We start from the raw sequence: 18,033 nt of genomic DNA on the forward strand, positions 1-18,033 counted from the left end.
ACAGCAGCCGCCGTGACAATGGCGTAAAACAGTTGAGTTATCGTTCTTGTCGTCCAACGGTTTCGATCTTTTCTCAGATTATTTGGGTTTGGAACGTGCAGCTAGATGTACTCTTTAGTGTGCTTGGTCGCTTTTTTTCCCCTAAAAAATGCACTGGAGAAACATTACCTCCTAGCGGAAGAATAAAAGAACAGTATGCATATCAAAGATGCGAGAAGAAAAAAGCAGTGGTAGGAGATGGTAGTGGCGGTGGTGGTGAGTGTGGATGGATATGACTGAGCAAAATTTCGTATCTCTGGCAAAGATTTTTGTCTTTATTTAATTAAACATAACGGCTTACAGATATTTATGTTTGCATATCCTCGGTAACAATCGACCTTTATATTCTTTTCTTTCCGTTTTTTGTTTGGTTTTTTTTGATTTTGTTTTTTGTTTTTTTTTTTTTTTATTGTTTCAGCGAGCGTGATCTTAAGTGTTATAACAATCATTTGAGCTCCCAAATATGTTCAATCACTGAACTGTGTTTGAAAGACACAATAGCATCTGTGGATTGTGTAATTGATAGAAAACAGTGCGTGCAGAGCTGTCAATAAAAGGTGCAGCTGTATTTTGGCAGCCCCAGCCCCAGCCCCAGTCCCCTTTCCAAGCTGGACTTTGGTCCCCGATTCCCGCCCTTCGATCACCCCAGCCTCCCCTCCCACTGTACTAAAAGCCCCTTAACGCTTTGATCGATCGAAGCCGCTGTTCATGTAATGGCCGCTAAGATGCAATAAGTCCAACAGCAGCCACGTGACGTCGCCGCCATTTGCACGGCCTTGTGGGTCCATACGTCACCAACGGGGCCGGTGACACACTCCGCTGCCATATACTTTGGGCTTGTTTCAATATGCTCCTCCTGAACACCTTTTTTTTCTTTTTTTTTATGTACACCCTTGGAATATTATTTTTCAATTTTTCTTTTAACGGGGTATTTACATCTGAACAAAGAAGTATGTTAATTACGAATTATTAAAATTCACTCATTGTCATCAGAAAACGAATATAGCAGGAATTTTAAGACGACAGAAGAAAAAAAAGTTTGAAGCAGCATCACCCCGAATTAAACAGAACTTTTTTTTTGACAGTAAAATAAACAAAACGCTTTCAACTTTCAAACCACGTGTTCAAAGATAAATGACAATACCCCGTATGGAGGTTTTAAGTTTCATAATCAGAAAGACTCGAATGTCAAAAGAACTGTGAAGATCAAGTGATTGGAAGCGGATGAAAAGGATGGAAAGAAAATTCTAACATCATACTCGATGTGCAGTAGCCGCTCGAAAGAGTGTCGTCCATTGAAAGGATCAGACACCTTCATCAGACCGGTTACACCTCGTCGGAGGGTAAAAGGGGAACGAAACCCTGTGAGCAGAGGGCTGACAAATTGCCGCATGCGGGTGAGACGGAGGAATAATAGCAGTCGACGGTTCACCTGAGCTACGACGACTTAATTGCAAGGGTCGGGTTTCCCCCTTAACCTCGGGGGTCGTAGTCACGGATGAGAGTCCTGACCTATTCAACCCGGGCTGAGCTGGGAAAGGTGTACAACTGCCTGCCTATCCACAGTCTCATGTAAGATGCTCGGGATGAAAAGATTCTAAACGAGTTTGTTATGCGAGGAAAAGTGGGAGGGATAATCAGGGAGCAGTAGGAGTAAGTGCAACAGAAGAAACTCCAGAAATTCTTCCGATTAAACATCGATTTTGATATCATGTTCGGAGATTTTCAAACTGGTATACACAGCGAGTAAAGGAACAACAGAAAAATGGGTTGCTTTGTTTTTTTGTTGTTTTTTTTTGTTTGTTTTGTTTTTTGTTTGTTTTTGTTTTGTTTTGTTTTTTTTTGTTTTTTTGTTCTTGTTTTTTTTTGTTTTTTGTTGTTTTTTTTTTTGGTTTTTTTTAGAGAGAGGGAGAGAACAGTTCACATCGTTTATATTGTGATAGTAGTAAATAATAAGGCAGGTGATATCAACGGGGACTTACCTTTGCGAATGACGGAATTCTGGTCGTTTGTCACGTATGCATTCTCTTCCATGGTAGGCTGAAACATACAAACAAATAAAATTAAACAAAATGAAAAGAGTCGTTAACTTTCTCGCGCATGTGTGGTGGGTGAAATCTAGTCAAGGTGTGCTTGCTTACTCGTCTGCTCGAGAACTGTTCTGTAGTGCAATTTGCATGTGTGAATATGCTAACATTATAAAGATCTCACTTTACTATACTTTCTGATAGGATTTACCTGCCTTTATTTATATTTTAAAGGACTAAATAAATATAAAATGTACAGAAAATGTTTAAATGAATGATGCCATAACAGCAATAACTAATAAAGTGAATCCATTCTCTCTGTGAGACACGCACACACACGTATGGCGAGCATCGCCAATGAGATGAAGACATTAAAACTGAATTTGAATTTAAAAAAAGGAAAGAGTAAAAGGCGATACAGTTCAACGGAAACAAGACAACAAAACAGGAAAATATATCGCATACAAGCCTCGGTTGTCGAAAAATAAACAAATAAATAAATACAAGTCGTTGTGTAGGCTCACACCCTATTCCTAACAAACTCCATCAAACCTTCTATATTGTGTCTCAGCATTTTCACCTTCACATGTACCTGTGATGTAGATGTGTCAAAGCACACAAATGAAACCTACCCAGAGCAAAGTGTTGAGTGCAAAGTAGTAATATATAACTGTTCTCCTTACAATTTACACCAGGCAGGAAAAAAAAAAGAGTATTGGAGGTAGGCAAACAGACCGCAGGTAAAGAAATGTCTGACAACATTTGTGGTAAGGAGCGAGCTCGCGAGAATGGATCCACAGAGAGAAGAGAAGAGGATGAATGGAAACAAAAACAACTACGAAGAGCATGACAGCCTCTTGAGACAGTTGTCATGGTAACTGTGGGGTTTTAAAAAAAAAGCTGCTTGACACAATATTACCTGAATTTTGTCCGCATTTTGTGCTTAGAAGCATGTTTGATGGTTGAAAGGCTTTAGAAACACAAAATATTGGGTGTGGGGACATTTTGGTAAAACATAAGACTTCTGGAGGCCAAGGTGACCATGTGTGAACATAATGACTCGTTAAAGGTTTAGAGGGGTATATAAATATTTTTTTTTAAACTGGATTTTAGACATATACACGATTATTTCCCCAGTCTGGGTTCTCGAGATACAAGTCTAAAAACATCACATGCAAAGAGACTTTAATAATCGTGATATTTTGTGTAAACACGGATAAAAGCTGAGGTCTCCCATTGGCTGAAACCTTGACAACGTAAACACATTAATATACCATCGTGATGCTTATGTTGTTGACTTCTTTCAGTACATGACGTCTCTTTATTTGAAAACCAGAACGAGATTGTGAACCACATTCTGGAAAACAGCACCTAGTCGTAAAACTGGACCCTACTAGACCTTTAAGGTTTTTTTTTTTTCTCCAGCAATCCCCTCTTCCTGCTCCGTCTAAGTGCGAGAATTAAAATTTGCTTGCCTCAAAAGGAAGAGACTAAAAATATACAGGAAGAGCTAAATAGAGTGTATGGGGACATTTTGACAAGACAATAGCATCACTGCAGCTGCTTTTGACAACGAGATTTAGTTTGAGGAAGGACGAAACAAAGAAAGAAGAGGGGAGACACAAGCAGTGCATGGATTTTATTTCCTTTATATCGTTTTTTTTTTTTTTTTTTTTTTTTGTTTTTTTTTTTTGTTTTGTTTTTGTTTTGTTTTTGTTTTTGTTTTTTTTTTGTTGGGTGTTTTTTTTTTTTGGTTTTGTTTTGTTTTGGTTTTTTTTTTCTTTCTGAAATTAATATAATTCTGTTTAAAGTATAAAAATAGTTTAATGGTTTGTTTGAGAAAATGTAGTCCTTAAAGCTTGTGTGTTTTTGCACTAAAATATTCTTTGTTCTTCTATTGTGTGTGTGCGAGAGAGAGAGAGAGAGAGAAATTTGAAGGGGGCGCGCATTATTAAGTGGGAAAGAACACATACTATTTTTATTTATTATTGCCCTCGAAACACTGGTCCAGTGTCCAAAGCTGCCCATTGTCACGGAAACTCAACTCCCTCTCTTCCTCACATGACCATGCAAGAAAAGGCGATTTTGTGTGTGTCTGTGTGTGCGTATTCTACTTCCATTTGTCCCTCAACACCGAGCTGGCGACACAGAAAAAGCAAATTCACACGCTCCATCCAGTCTACTCGAGCGATCCAGTCCATTGAAGTTGCGATTTCTTCAAGTCCTCGAGAAGCAAAACAACCAACAGCTCGCCTCGTTGGCAAAGCTTTACCACCGGCTACAACCAGGTTTCAACAGGACATCAAAACATTTCGTCCTCACCTTTAACCTTTCATTCCCTCTCTGTCAAGCTCTGGCGGCCTCGCCTGATCAAATATTAACCCTACCCGTGTCGGACCATCTTTGCTAGCTATATATAAAGAAAAATACAAAATATTGAGTGCTGTGTCGCATAAATGTTTTGTAAAAATCAAGCCCTTTACACTCTGCTTCGGAAGCAAGAGGGCGCTGGGGAATGTATTTACAAGTGTCAAAACCAAAAGCCCGAGCGACCGTAGGAACTGTGGAAGGAAACCATTTATAAAAGTTTATCACAAAGGAGGTCTAAACTCCATAAAGGTAGGTTTAATAGTAAAATTTATGACAGGTGTGAGTTTTTAAACATTATTTAGACATTTTTCAATGAGATATTTCTTTGGATGACTTATTTTGAATAATGATGAAAGTCATATTAAGAGTTTTCGGTCCAGGAGTCTTGTTTCCTGTAGTAAACTGGGGTAGGTCGTCAGCATTCATTATAAGAAAGAAAAGTTACCATCACCCTAACAGGTTTGATTCGAACGAACGACCAGACCACTCTTACTTTGTGTATACTTAATCTGAAGAATATTTCTCTTTTTGTCGCATTTTATTTTTCTTTTGAATTACTTTTTGAATCTGTAATCTTTCACTTTCTTTCTCTCTCTTCTTTTTCTACCCTCTCTCTCTCAAATACTCACAAACGCACGTGAGGTGCATGAAGGAGAAGCGTTGAGAACTCGGTTAAAATTCAATGCATCCTCTTGGAGGTGTCATCTGAAGTGATGGAGCCTAGTTCTACAGCACCCCGGGTTGATGGCGCTGAAAGAGACTCGGCTACGAGCGCTCCCTAGCGGACCATACGCGTGTTTACATACATTACTGCCCTTTGTAACGGGCGTTTGGAGAGTAAGCAAGCGGGGATCACTCCACTAGTCTGTTTTGTAAAGACACACAATTTTCAGAATAAATCGTCGACGGGTACAAAGCGACAATAACACTCCGTGTTAGGGACCTCGGTGGGTACAGGCAGGGCATGAACCGAGAGGTTTAAACTCTTGTTGCCCGCGACTTCACAGTTATCTCCCCGTGCTAATCTCAGCTGTCCTTCACAAGGCCGATACCCGATCTGAGAGATAAAGTATACTTTTGTCAACTTCTGAAATCATAATCCTCACAAAAAGTAAAAAGGCTTCCTCGTTGGTATTAATGGATAACGATCAGTTTTTAAATTACAGAGAAGTGCAACAATGATAGGGACGAATAACTCTCCTCTGCTTACACTTGTAGACCACTTCTTCAGCTAACAGTATTTGGAACCTTCGTCTGCCTTCGTGTACACAACAACAAAGACTTCTGCAGTCTCTATGCGTCCAAAACAGAAGTATAGTGCACCCGAGCTGTCACCCCTATGTACAAGACGATTACAATTTACAAGAGCTGCTATCGTCGATGTACAATATACAAGAGCTGCCACTCCGGGTGTAGATAAGATTACAGACGAAAATTTCATTTTCATTGTCGCTGCTGTTGGCTCGTTCTTGCTGTCTTGGGACTTGGGTCTGGGGAGGTTAGGGTTGGTCGGGTTCGCTGGTTTGTAGGTGATGTGATCAAGTAACTTTACTGCATCAATAAAACAGGATTACAATATCATATATATGGTTATCATACAAAGGATCACATACACAACAGGAAAACCAAACTCTGTCAGAAAAACTCGCGATGACTAGTTGTGGATTACGAACCGTGAAGAGTCACCACTGTGTCATAGCGGCTACAACTTTTTTCCTCTTTTTTTTTTTTTTTTTTTTCTGCCGACCGTGGCATGCTGGTTGACAAAAAGGAGTTAGGAGACAGCCTCGAGAGCTGGCCGAGTGCAATCGGGGCTGAAAGGTTGTGGGGAGAAGACTGAATGGGCAGGTCGTGGCGTTCCATTAATCGAGGCTGATGTCTGAAAGCAGTGCCCGGACTCGAGGAGGAGGAGGCGTGGGCCTCTTTTGTCACTTGACACGTTTCTGTAATGAGTCCCTGAAGAAAAAGGGCATCCACTGAGGGAAACCCCGTCCTCCCCTATCCCTCCCCGGTCCCTTTGCAAGGAGCATGCCGCCCTAGTACCTAGTATATGAGAAATTTATCAAGCAGAGGGACCCATCCGAACGACAAACTTTAACGAAATCGGGTGTAAGCGGAAGATATTGGCAGCCCTCAAAAATAACCAGGCAGCAGAAGAAACACGGCAAAAATTTTCCCCAAAATGGGATGTGGAGGTTGAGAGAGAAGAGGGGAGGGATTAAAAGCCATGCTACCAAGAAGTGCTGAAGGAATCTTTGTACAAACCAACCAGACAGTATGTACTTTGAAACACATATTTTAAAAGAATAGTAGCGTGCAATATTTTTTCAAACGGTTGGGTAAATGCAAGGTATTATTATTTCCCATTATCTGTGTTTTTATTTCTTCCTTTCTCGAATTACAAGCGTACAAACATCACTGGGACAATATTGAGAAAAGGACTGTAATATTTTAGGCTGTCCAGGCAATAGCCAACTGGAGCCACATGTTCATATCACTGTACAAACATGACGTCACTAGATCTTTAGAATGTGACTACTCAGCTGTGATGTACGCAGCCTGTCGCAGTAAGCACAGATATTCAACCATCCAATACCTGTAATTAGATTCACATCAAAAGACATCAATTATTCAGTGATGTCGATCTTTAACTTAATAAAAACCATGTCAGTCTTTTAAAATAAAAAGATAATCATCGTGCATTGATGATGACATCCCACCTTTCCCACCGCTTCATAAATAAGTCATCCAGACATTCTGAGGACATGTAGTGAAGCTGTTCCAAGTGATCGAACTTAATCGACAGACGAAAGTAATGAGAATTTCAGATGCACAAAGTAGCATCCTCCCTTCGCTATAACAATGCCTTCAAATGTCAAAAGAAAATTTAGCGCCATCTTGAGGACACGACTACCATTAGGGTGTCATTGTCTTAGGCTAAATGGAGAGCTACGTGAGTATGGTAGGCGCTTCCACAATTTTACAGATTTGGCATCTTCTGAAGTTTGAACGTCTTAACTTTCGAATTGAAAGGTGCTATCCGCTCAGATTTTGTGTCTGGTCATGAACTAGACCCATTAAGTTCAAAACTCTGAGAAAATGTCTTCCCCTCCTCCTATTTTTTTCCGAAAAAGACCGGTACACAGAAAGAGGTCAAATAGTCCCACGAAATTAAGTTTTTAAAAATGCAACATAATGATTCTTTAAATCGTGCTCGCCTTGAAGCACCAGACAAAAGGACTGAACTGATTTCAAGGGCCTTAAAGAGATGCTTCCCTGAGAATTTTTCTTTCGGCAGAGAGAGAGATAAGGAGGGAAAACTTCAAACTATAAAGACAGTCATTGTGCCACAGCGGCAGACGACACAGACAAAAGGTGAATTTGCGGTCCTGAAAATGGCCGGTCAGACGACACCGATGATGACCTAACGCCTTGAAAAGAATCTTTGATGATAGGGCCGCAGTTAATCACCGGCGCGCAGTCAGACAGCAAAGGTTGACAGCAATCGTCCAACATGTGGAGTGTCAGACCTGGTAGACAAAGTTGCATTTGGTTGCTTTGATTCAACCTTCCACCTAGGCACCACTCTTCAAAGAATCCTGCCAGTCTGTCCAAAGCCTCAGGCCAGCTACTGTCTATAAAAGACAGAAATCAGACAAAACTTTGTGTGCTCATAGTTGTTTTAAAAGGACAGGTGAAGACGCGGAAGAACCTCGATCTCCGCTTGGACTTAATTCTACTTCCGGTGTCTTTATTGTCATCTTCACTATTTACTTTTCTTACAAGCGATGATTCGATGTGCTTGCTAGCGGTGAGTGATGGCACCGTAATGAAATGGCGGTGTAACGATTTCAAAGCTGAGCCGTTGCAGCCATGACGACCAGCGCTGTGCTGTCCTCATAAAGGGCGACTTCGGTCGACCGCCATTTTCGATAACTCTCAGATGGGTTTGCTACTCTCCCTTGAGTCCGTCCACAAGGCAAACTCACTAGAGGGCTATACCCTTTACATCCGTAAAAAAAAAAAAAAAAAAAAAAAAAAAAAAAAAAAAATCAGCACCTTATATAAAAAAAAAGAAGGTAGACACAAACATATTGTTAAAGAGACACTATCGTCAGATTATTTCACGAGTCGTAAATAGACATCAGATCCTATAGTTGCCTGTCGTCAAGAGCCAGTAGGTTGTCGCTGCTAATAACGGCGAGGAAGTGAGAGAAAAAAGGACTCGCTTCGCCCCAGTGTGCTGTATGAAGGAGGAGAGATGAGACCCTTGGTAAGAATCGCTCCGTATCGGCACTTAATCGGGCCCGAAGCTGCGGTAATTAGGGACCGCGAACAACATCAAAGTGTAACCGTCACAAAAGCACCCCGGCCAGCCCAACCTCGGCCGGTTTCTTCGTAATTCTTCCGTCTCTGTCTGTCTCTTTCTCTCTCTCTCTTTCTCTCTCGAGAGTTGGAGAGTGTTCCTTCTCAATTATGGTCTTCTGGGGGCAGACCCCGCCTAGCTCTCCTGCAGTGAGGGTCATTTTAAGCCTTTTTTTTGTGAAAGAGAGGAAGGGGTTCGGCAGACGGACAAAACATTAGTGAAGACTCCACTAATCCTTAGCGAGGATTTGACGGAGCTGTGTCCGATGAAGACATGGATCAGAAGGCTAAGTTGTACATTCACATTTTACACAATTCACATCACATGTCGAGGTTTAACAAGAGGTGACCAATTCCTACTTTGCAAAGACGTCTCTCTCTTCTCTCTTTACTCTGTCTCTCACATCCCCTTTTCTCTCTGATATTTCTGATGATGTGCTTTGGGACTTGATGAAGAGTCCATTAATACTGTTCTCGTAAATAATTTCATATAGATATTTTAACAGTAGATGTTAGTTCTTCGTGTTCTCCGCTTATTTTAAAAAAAAAATCTCTCCCTTATACCTGGATTCTAGATGTTGTGCATCTGATCCAAAACTTCCATGGAATATGTTTTCTGACGTTTGTCAACTCATCAAATCACATTAATTATGGGTTTCCTCTGTTCCTCCTGCCTAACCCTAAGCTTGACAGTAGGAAAAAGATGCTTCTCAACCCCATCTCCCAGCCCATCCCCTCTTGTGTTTGCCTCCCTCTGTTCCCCATCTCTGACACGCTTCACTGAATACGAAGGACCTTCGAGAAAGGGCATGGCGCGGCGCTGCCTCGTCGGTCACTGACAAACCAAGATCAACATTTTCTCGCTACGACTGCGGCGACTGTCGAGTCAATTAGGTGCAGCGACCCCACCGTGTGTCACACCACCATCCTAGACAAACTATCGGGTCAGTGTGCTTTATACGCCGACTACAAATCCACATCGGACTGTTGATACTGTCCTTGTAAATCATCCTCCATCGATTGTGATGGGGAGAGTTTGTTTTTTTGCGAGAGAGAGAAGGTGAGGGTTGAGATATAGCCTGTCCTCGTTTTCTCTGCATTCAAAGAGAGATGACAACCTTTTTATTGTGATGGAAGGTCTGCCACGCCAGCACCTGAGTACACAACAAGAACTGGAAAGTTGCTGGGATGAGGATGTAGTTTTGTTTATTCGGGTGGGTCATGCTACTAGCATATGGATATAGTTGTTTGTACTTTGTGTACAGCAGAAACGGATCGATGAGGCTGACAAAGTTTACATCGACAACTTCGTTACCACCCTATGGCAACCGTCCAAACCAGGGCAGCTTTGGAAGCTAATGGCTTGATAAAACCTAAAGGCGGTTCGCGGACAGGAAGCGACGCACCCACGCATGCGCAGTGGAAATGTGCCATGTGTCGATTATTACTTAAAGAATGCGTAAAGAGGTTTAAGGAAGGATGCGAGTTTGTGATAAGTTTTCGAAAATGTCTAACATGCACCAGAATATAGATATGTCACGTGCCACTAGAGAAAAGCTGATTCAAAGTTGAGAAACTCTTTAGAAAATGAGGCATGAGATGGAGCGGGAAAACGTAGAGCAATGTGTTGTTACTTCAAGGCAGTCAATTGTTAATTACTTCACACAAACGGACATAGTTCACATGCATTTATTCATACGGCTTCACTAATCCATCCCAAATTCAAGCGCTTTCGCAAACAGGAAAACGCACATTCGCTGACAAACACGAAAGATTTTTTTTTCTCTCTCTCTCGCACACCCACACTCACTCATACACGTAAACAAATGTGTGTCGCGCGTACAGACACTCTCACACACACACCATCTCAAACTTTTAATGAAAAACTAAGCTTTCTTTTCTTTAGCATTGTCTGGTTCGCGGAGCATGATGGGAGCACGTCAACCCCCTCGGCGCCGGGTCGCGTAATCGCGCCGCTCGATTCGATTACCCAAGGCCGTGGGCAGCTCGCTCCGAACAGACGCAGAACAACCAGGAGCCAGGCCATGTTGTTGTAACCTTTGACCCTTCCCCTCCTCGCTTCTGTCGCCCACGTTCGCTTACCGTCTCCCACGAGAGCGGGCTGATGCTCCCAGAAGGCCACCCTGAAAGTGTGAAGAAAGGACGAGGCGGGTGGACAAATGAGTTTTTCATTACTTGGAGTGCTCCTGCAGTTAGGTTAGTTGGAATTCTAGTCCCCAACATGGAGAACTGTTGTTTTATCGAACATCGATGGTTTTAAGGTGTCAGGGTATCCAACGTAGATTTTTAGACGAGCACTTCAAAAATATTGCATTTTTTTAACTACAAAATTTTTTTTAAAAATTAGGAAGTCTGGGGTGGATGGAATGATTAGATACAACCCACATCATTTCACCCCGAGGTATCACACGTCCAATGAAAATTTTAGGAAGCATTAGCAGCTAGTCTTTGACAAAAGCACTAGCCACAAAACCAAAATATCTGGGTCAGCTACATCCGGGAACCGTCGTCAAGAAAACGTTACGCACAAAACATGGCGTCCACACCGCAAAGCTGGAAAAACAAATATTCGTCGCCTGAGTGGCGGTCAGGGAAGTTAACCCGCGTGCAGATGAACAGATAATCGGTCTTTCAAACGCTATCCCCTTACACATCTCTACAGTTCCGGTACTGACGAACGGTTGGCGGTGATACCCGAACCCAACCGGAAATGTCCCTGAGGGTGGCCTCACAGGAAGGTACAGAAAGTTGTTCACTTTTGGTAAAATATGTTTCAGTTTCTGCCATCACTGTTAAGCAGAAAAAGATCACGAAGTGAGGTAAGAGGAGAGATAATATCCTTCGTCCGGTCGAAAGATTTTCTCAGAAAGCTCATAAACATGCTGTGTCAGCAATAATCTCACATCAAGACGAAAAGGTTTAATTAAAACTCCTTAAAATTAACACCCAGGCCAAAATAGAAATCAGCAGGATCGAAAAAATACATAAGTTAAATTCGATGAAGAAGTGATGTAAAAGAAATCTCAATGAAAGAATTTTGTGAAAAAGACAGCATTGTATGTAGAGCTAGCCTCTTTCATTTATTGATAATTTAATTATTCTTGTAATACGAGAACTTTCTGTACATTAACTTAACGTACACATGCGTGTATGTACGTACTGCCCATCGCACTGTCTCCAATCGTCCCTCGCTCACCCTCATCTACCCCTCCCCTCTCCATCCCACCCCCACCTCGGCGAGCGGACTGCGAAACGGAGAGGAAATGGGAAGCGAAGATCTCATCGTTTGCTCTTCAATCGAAATGTCGTTACATCAAAAACAATCTTTTTTCGACTGGGAAACTCTGGCGATGTTGTGCTTAGCCTTCTAAGGTTTCAAACCCGCCAAATTTTGATTATTATCGATCTGTTAACGTCCCCACCCCCTCCCTCAGTCTGCGAGCCAATGTCAACATCGCCAGCGCCGGTGGAGTGGCAACAGCAGCAGCAGCCGTCTTTAGCGGCTTCTGTTTAAACGGATTATTCTAGTACCACGTGATTTTTTGTAAAAAGCTCTTCTCTACACGCGAGGGGAGGGGAGGGGAGGCGAAGGGAATCACGGGAAACTATTTTCATTCCAGGTGTCGCTGTTACGTCAGGATTGGACTTGAGCCTCTGGTGGTTTTTTAAGCTCTAAAGAAAAAAATTTATAACCGACCAGATCTATGTACATTTTAAAATAAAATTATTATTTATTATTTTTTCGAATAATCTGAATCTTTTCATTATTTTTTAAAGAAAAAATGTCTAATTGAAAATTGAAATAGCATTTTTACTTCTAGGACGACCGCTACAGCACTCAAAGCAAATTTGTGGATGAAAAGAATACATGGCTTTCACAGTTTCAATTTTAAATGTGAATTTTGTATTGCTGTGAAATTCTGTTGTATTTGAGCAAGTCCTGTTTCTCTTTTCCTCCTTATTTATCTCCCGTTAACTCAGTCGCTAGGTGCCAAGATGAATGAAAGCTAACCGCCTAGCAGTCAGCTAAACTCCTCATGGAATGTTAAGCCAGGTGTTAGCAATTTGCTAGCCGGTCGGTGCACCCGATTTCAAGGACACACCCAGCAACTTGACAGGAAATCTTGTGGACAGTAAAGACCTGACAAGAAGAGAGTGTTGACATAAACAGTTGCATGTCCCTGTCTCTGCTCGCTACACGGAGTCAACAACAACAGAGGGGGCGAAAAGAGGAGGTAATACGTTGACACTCCCTTCCTTCTCTCTCGCTAATCTCCCTTTCCAGACCTACTCTTCCTCCCCACCACCACCACCACACTCCTACAACTTCTCCCACCACACTGCTTCCCAGTCGCTGTTTCAGTCATCTGCCACCCAAGCCAACTTCTCGCAGACCGCCCTCCGTCGCTTCCTGAAGAGAAGGTCTCAGCTTTGAGAAGAGTCATCTGTCGAGTTACCCGCTGATACAACTCTTGCCAGGTGTGGACTACCACAACTTCCTGTGTTGAGGTCACGTGGCGTGGTCAGTTGATTTCCGATTATTACTCGGTCTTGTGACAATCACAAGTCAGGTGGAAGCTGTGATGATCTTTAGTCATCCGTTATTTTTCAATCCTTTTTTATATTTATTTATTGCTTTTTAATATTTTTCCTTTTCTTTAGTCTTGCTTACTTTACTCCATATCTGTCTTCATTCGTCCTTTCTTTCATTTTTCGCGGATGAGCGCTGTCAAAAGAAACCCACAAAGTAAACAAGTACTATCCGATAGTAAACAAAATCCACTGAGGTAGCAAGCAAAACTGAAAGCCTGAAAACTTTACTGAAGGTAAATGTCACACCAAAGCAGATATAATACTTTCAGTAAGAATAAGAAAGATGGAGGAGGGAAGAAAAAAAGCACCTTTGTAAAGCTATGATTGTGAACCGGTAGAAATGGTTCCAGTACCATTCCTCACAAAACAGCAGATATGGGGTGGGAGGTAACACACAGAGAAAACCGAGTATGACAGCGGCGAGAAAAGTGAAAAGAAAGGAGTGAAGGGTCTGTCGAGGTGTGTACCCAGCCCTACAAGAGCCACCCGACTGAAAGGCAGTGGTGAGAGACCGGCCGGGAGCTTGTTGACAATCATCTCCTGGCGCGGGGAGGGAGAAAAATGTTTCTTACGAAACAAAGTGCCTGCCCTGTGTACGGTGTAGACTTAATGTTTTTACCTGTGTACACCTCGCGTGGAGGTGAGCTTTGCATGTTTATGTATTTCTTACCAGGCGCTCGGGCCGCGCTGCGACAGAAGCTGTCAGTGGATGATGGATGACATCACAAGACTGACAGTTGAGATGCTCGTACGTTTGTGGGTGAGTTGTTGCTGAGGCCGAGGGTCGGTTTCCATGTTTGTTCATCTCGGTAGCAGGTGGGGGATGATGGAGAACACAGGTAAACACTTGCAGGTAAACAAATGTATCACGTGTTCAGACACATGCATCGACGTGCCGCGTGCAAAAAGATAGACTTGGGCAGACATTGCTTTCATTCTCTCCCCACTCTCTCTCTCCTTTATAGATATAACACCTCCCTAACGCAGAGAAGTGTACATACTCAAACATAGACAACCACAGACACCCCATGAACTTTCCATCAATCATACATCGGTGACGTCATCACACGCTCGCATAACCTTTCAGGTCATCAGGATGTCGCGAGTGGGACACGCGTGACTAACCCCAGAGGTTGCAGAGCTGCGTGACAAGGACAAGATGGAACGTGACGTCAGCAGTTCACCTGGCAGCACTGTCACATCCCCACCCTCCCACCTTCCAGAGTACCGCCCGGTGGTGGCTGCACCTGCCAAGGAGATGCACATGCATTGGGGACTGTGGTGCTGTGTGGGGGCGCGAAGTATCCTCCCAAAGCGTGTTAAAGGGAAGGGAGGATAATGGGCGTGATCAAAAGTGCATTAGCATAACATTAAACAAAAAAAATTGAGGGGGGGGGACTCTACCCCAAGTAGCCGAGTGATCTAGCCTCCATTCCAGAGAACTGAAGGAATGATTTTTGCACAAAAAAAAAAAAAAAAAAAAAAAAAAAAATGGGCGGCTGGTAGATGTACATCCGTCATACCATGGATGTGTATTGATGGACTGATGTCTGTACTCCGAGACTCACTCTTGGCCTCTTGCGAAGTGAGCCGCTGTTAGTCTCGGCGAGCCGTAACAAAGAATGTGTATAAACCGGAAGCTATGTCGTCTAATGCCTCGTTTTAGCAGTTAACTGGAAAAATCGTCTGCCAGCAGTCCAGGGATATTAGTTCGTGGTCAAACTGTCGAGATTTTTTTCATTCATCTTGTTAGAGCCACCAGGTGCTCAGGGTGTGGCAAAGCACATCACTATCGCAATAACATGGAACAATCAGCTAAACTGCTAAGACTTTATGTTTATTTTAGTTCACGCGTCGTGACGCTGGGCCCAAGAGCATCTACATGTTCATTGTTCTCTCACAGCCCAACAGCCGTTTACACTTGTCTGGTTCTACCGCCTGTCCGGTCCGTGAGACTTGCCTAACACCAGGAAAGAGACGAGATCTCAACCGTGACCAACCATGGCGGGGGCAATAAGTGCAAAACAGACAGGGGGCAGATTGCGGAGTTCAGTGCGATTGATCAGGAAACAGGTAAGCGTGAAAGTGGGGTAGGAGGGGAGAGAGACCTCGAACATGGTTCTGCATGGTTACACTGACGATAAAAAAAAAATGAAAAAAGTAAAGTGCACATTTATTTTAGTTGGTTGATGCCTGCTATTAATTAATAGGTCAACTTTCACGGTACAACTACTCACATTCTGTTGTATATACCTACAACAAAGTGGTTTGACTTTCAAAGACTGCACGGTCTACAGCACAGTTTATCGATCACGTGATATTCAATAGTTCAATCACATTCCGTGTCTTTTAAATTTTGTCCGACAGCCATTGTGCGTCTTGTAGATTTTTCTTTGTCTGGTCCTCAACTATCTTATTTAAAATGTCATCCTGTTCTTGCCAATAATAGTCCGCCGGTCGTGTTACCTGAACAGTCATTAAAAACATGGATGTGAGTGCAGGAAAGTCACGGCGCCAAGCACGGGATGAGAACCGACTCTGTCTTCGACCCTCTGCCCTGAAGACAGCGTCACGCAAGACAGACGTCACGCAGAGGACGTCACACTAAAGCTGCCGTTACGTGCACCGACAGACGGCGGTTGACAGCAGTGCACTGAGCGGCGCTCATCGCTGTCGCAGATCGACAAGTTCGACACGACGGGCGTCAGCACCAGCACCTGAAGCGTCAAGCTGGCGTCCCCGCCACACCTCGGGTTATGGTGCACCTTCACCCTCCCCGTCCGCTGCCTCAGCCAGGTCTGATCTCACCTGTACAGGTGAGAAGGTCCGCCACAGTCCCTTTAAAAACGTTAGAACCTTTTTTTTTTTTTTTTTTGGACTGGGTAGGGAGGGTTTAGAAAGCATGGAATGAAAGCTGGAGCAAGGCAGTAAGCAGATCTTTTCGGTTCGTCGATTTTTTGGTTCTCGTGATGTAGGCGTGGTACATTGGAAACGACATTTTGCATTAGTTCTCTCCCTTTATCCTAGCCCTGCCATGATGAGCGCTTGGCACGATTATCTCCGTCACTGAACATCGCTCAGGCTTTTTTCTACCAGACAGACGTCAATACCCTTGAAGTCAAGAATGTAGCAGAACAAGGAATTACACAACTGTATCAGGATGTGTTCATGTCTGGGTGACCGGGCAGGGAAGTCATTGTCGTGTAACAGCCTTTAACGGTAGTTTTTTGGACAATCATCCACCAAACCCCAAATAAAGTCGGTAGTGACAAAGTATTTACACTCACAATGTGTATTTTATTGATGTCTCGTGCTTAGAGAGTGAGGTCATAGTGAAATATTTTACTGTCATTATTCTTTTTGTTTTTTTGAAAAATATGCAACAACAGTAAATGGACTACGGGTTGAAACAAGGAAACCGTTTGACATGGGATATAACGAGTATCAAACTTCAAAGAGTCAAATCGATGAAATATTGGAGCGGGAGACTGTCAACGGGTCTTAAGAATCAAGATCCTTTCTTAGAGTTTGATAAGGGAGCCTAAATTTCTGACTGATAAAAAGAAGAAAAAAATCTACATGAAAGACAATCAAACTGGTCGATGTTACATGGTTTCTCAAAAAGTTATAAATAAAAAGTTAAAGACAAAAGTAAAGGTTTTTAGTATTTATCTTTCTGTGATCTGTACCCGACAGTCACGATTTTTTCCCCGCAAGAAAAAGATTCGCAAAAGCAACTTTTTTGGCTATCATGTTTCTTTGACTTTTCAACCATTCACAGGCCGTGATTAAAATGTATGATACAAGGAGAAGACCAATGAGAAATATAAATAAGAATTTAGAAAACCTCGAGCTTTTTTTTTTTTTTTTTTTTTTTTTTGATTGAATATTTGTGTAATTACTGACATTATTTGCTGGTGTTGTCAATTTGTTTACAAATTTTGGGTCTCTCTCTCTCTCTGTCACACACACACAAATTACTTGTCTATTTATTCAAAATAACAGAGAGAATAATGAGTCTGCAAAAGCCTGACTGACCTGATTGGCATCTTCCAGACCAGACAGGGGCGGGTTGCTGGCATGATGCAGAGACAACAGTCCGGGGTCCTGGTCCAGTGTCAGGCCAGGATGACCTCCATGGTGCAGTACTTCCGGTCTGCGCACGGTGTTCATGTACTCGGCAGAGCGGCGCGTGTCGTAGGGACCAGAGAGCCCCGGATGCATGGACAGCGCGTCATCGCGGTGCCGGAGGACGTTGCGGTCGCCCAGCTGGTTGTAGTGGTGCGAGCTCTGCTGGAAGGGGTTGACGTTGGAGTAGGGGTCGGCGTTGACGTGGCTGGTGTGGTGAAACTCCATCGGCTGCTGCGAGGGGTATGGAGGGGGAAAGTAGGGGGGCTGGAAGTCCGTGGCGGGGGTGTGCGACAGGCGCGGGGCGGAGGTAAACGATGTGGTATTTCCGGACACCAGACCAAAGCCGCCATGGAGGTCCGATCGGCGATCCTGTTTATTCACAGACGGAAAAAACAGTCACTATGAAAGCAGAAATGTGTGTAAATAATCAACAATTTTCTAATATGGAAGCAACCCTATGCCCCACACTGTGAGACAATGAAAAAAT

The 18,033-nt window shown here is 43.0% G+C and overlaps 1 protein-coding gene across 1 annotated transcript in view; it reads right to left on the reverse strand.

The window, feature by feature from the left end:
- Positions 1-18,033, reverse strand: part of LOC112573303 (transcription factor AP-2-epsilon-like) — a 43,696-nt gene that overhangs the window by 18,202 nt on the left and 7,461 nt on the right. The window contains 2 exon segments of the mRNA XM_025253532.1: positions 2,022-2,079; positions 17,454-17,915. Coding sequence (XP_025109317.1) covers positions 2,022-2,079; positions 17,454-17,915 — 520 coding nt within the window.

This window comes from Pomacea canaliculata, linkage group LG10 (assembly GCF_003073045.1).
Source record: "Pomacea canaliculata isolate SZHN2017 linkage group LG10, ASM307304v1, whole genome shotgun sequence".
NCBI lineage: Eukaryota > Metazoa > Mollusca > Gastropoda > Architaenioglossa > Ampullariidae > Pomacea > Pomacea canaliculata.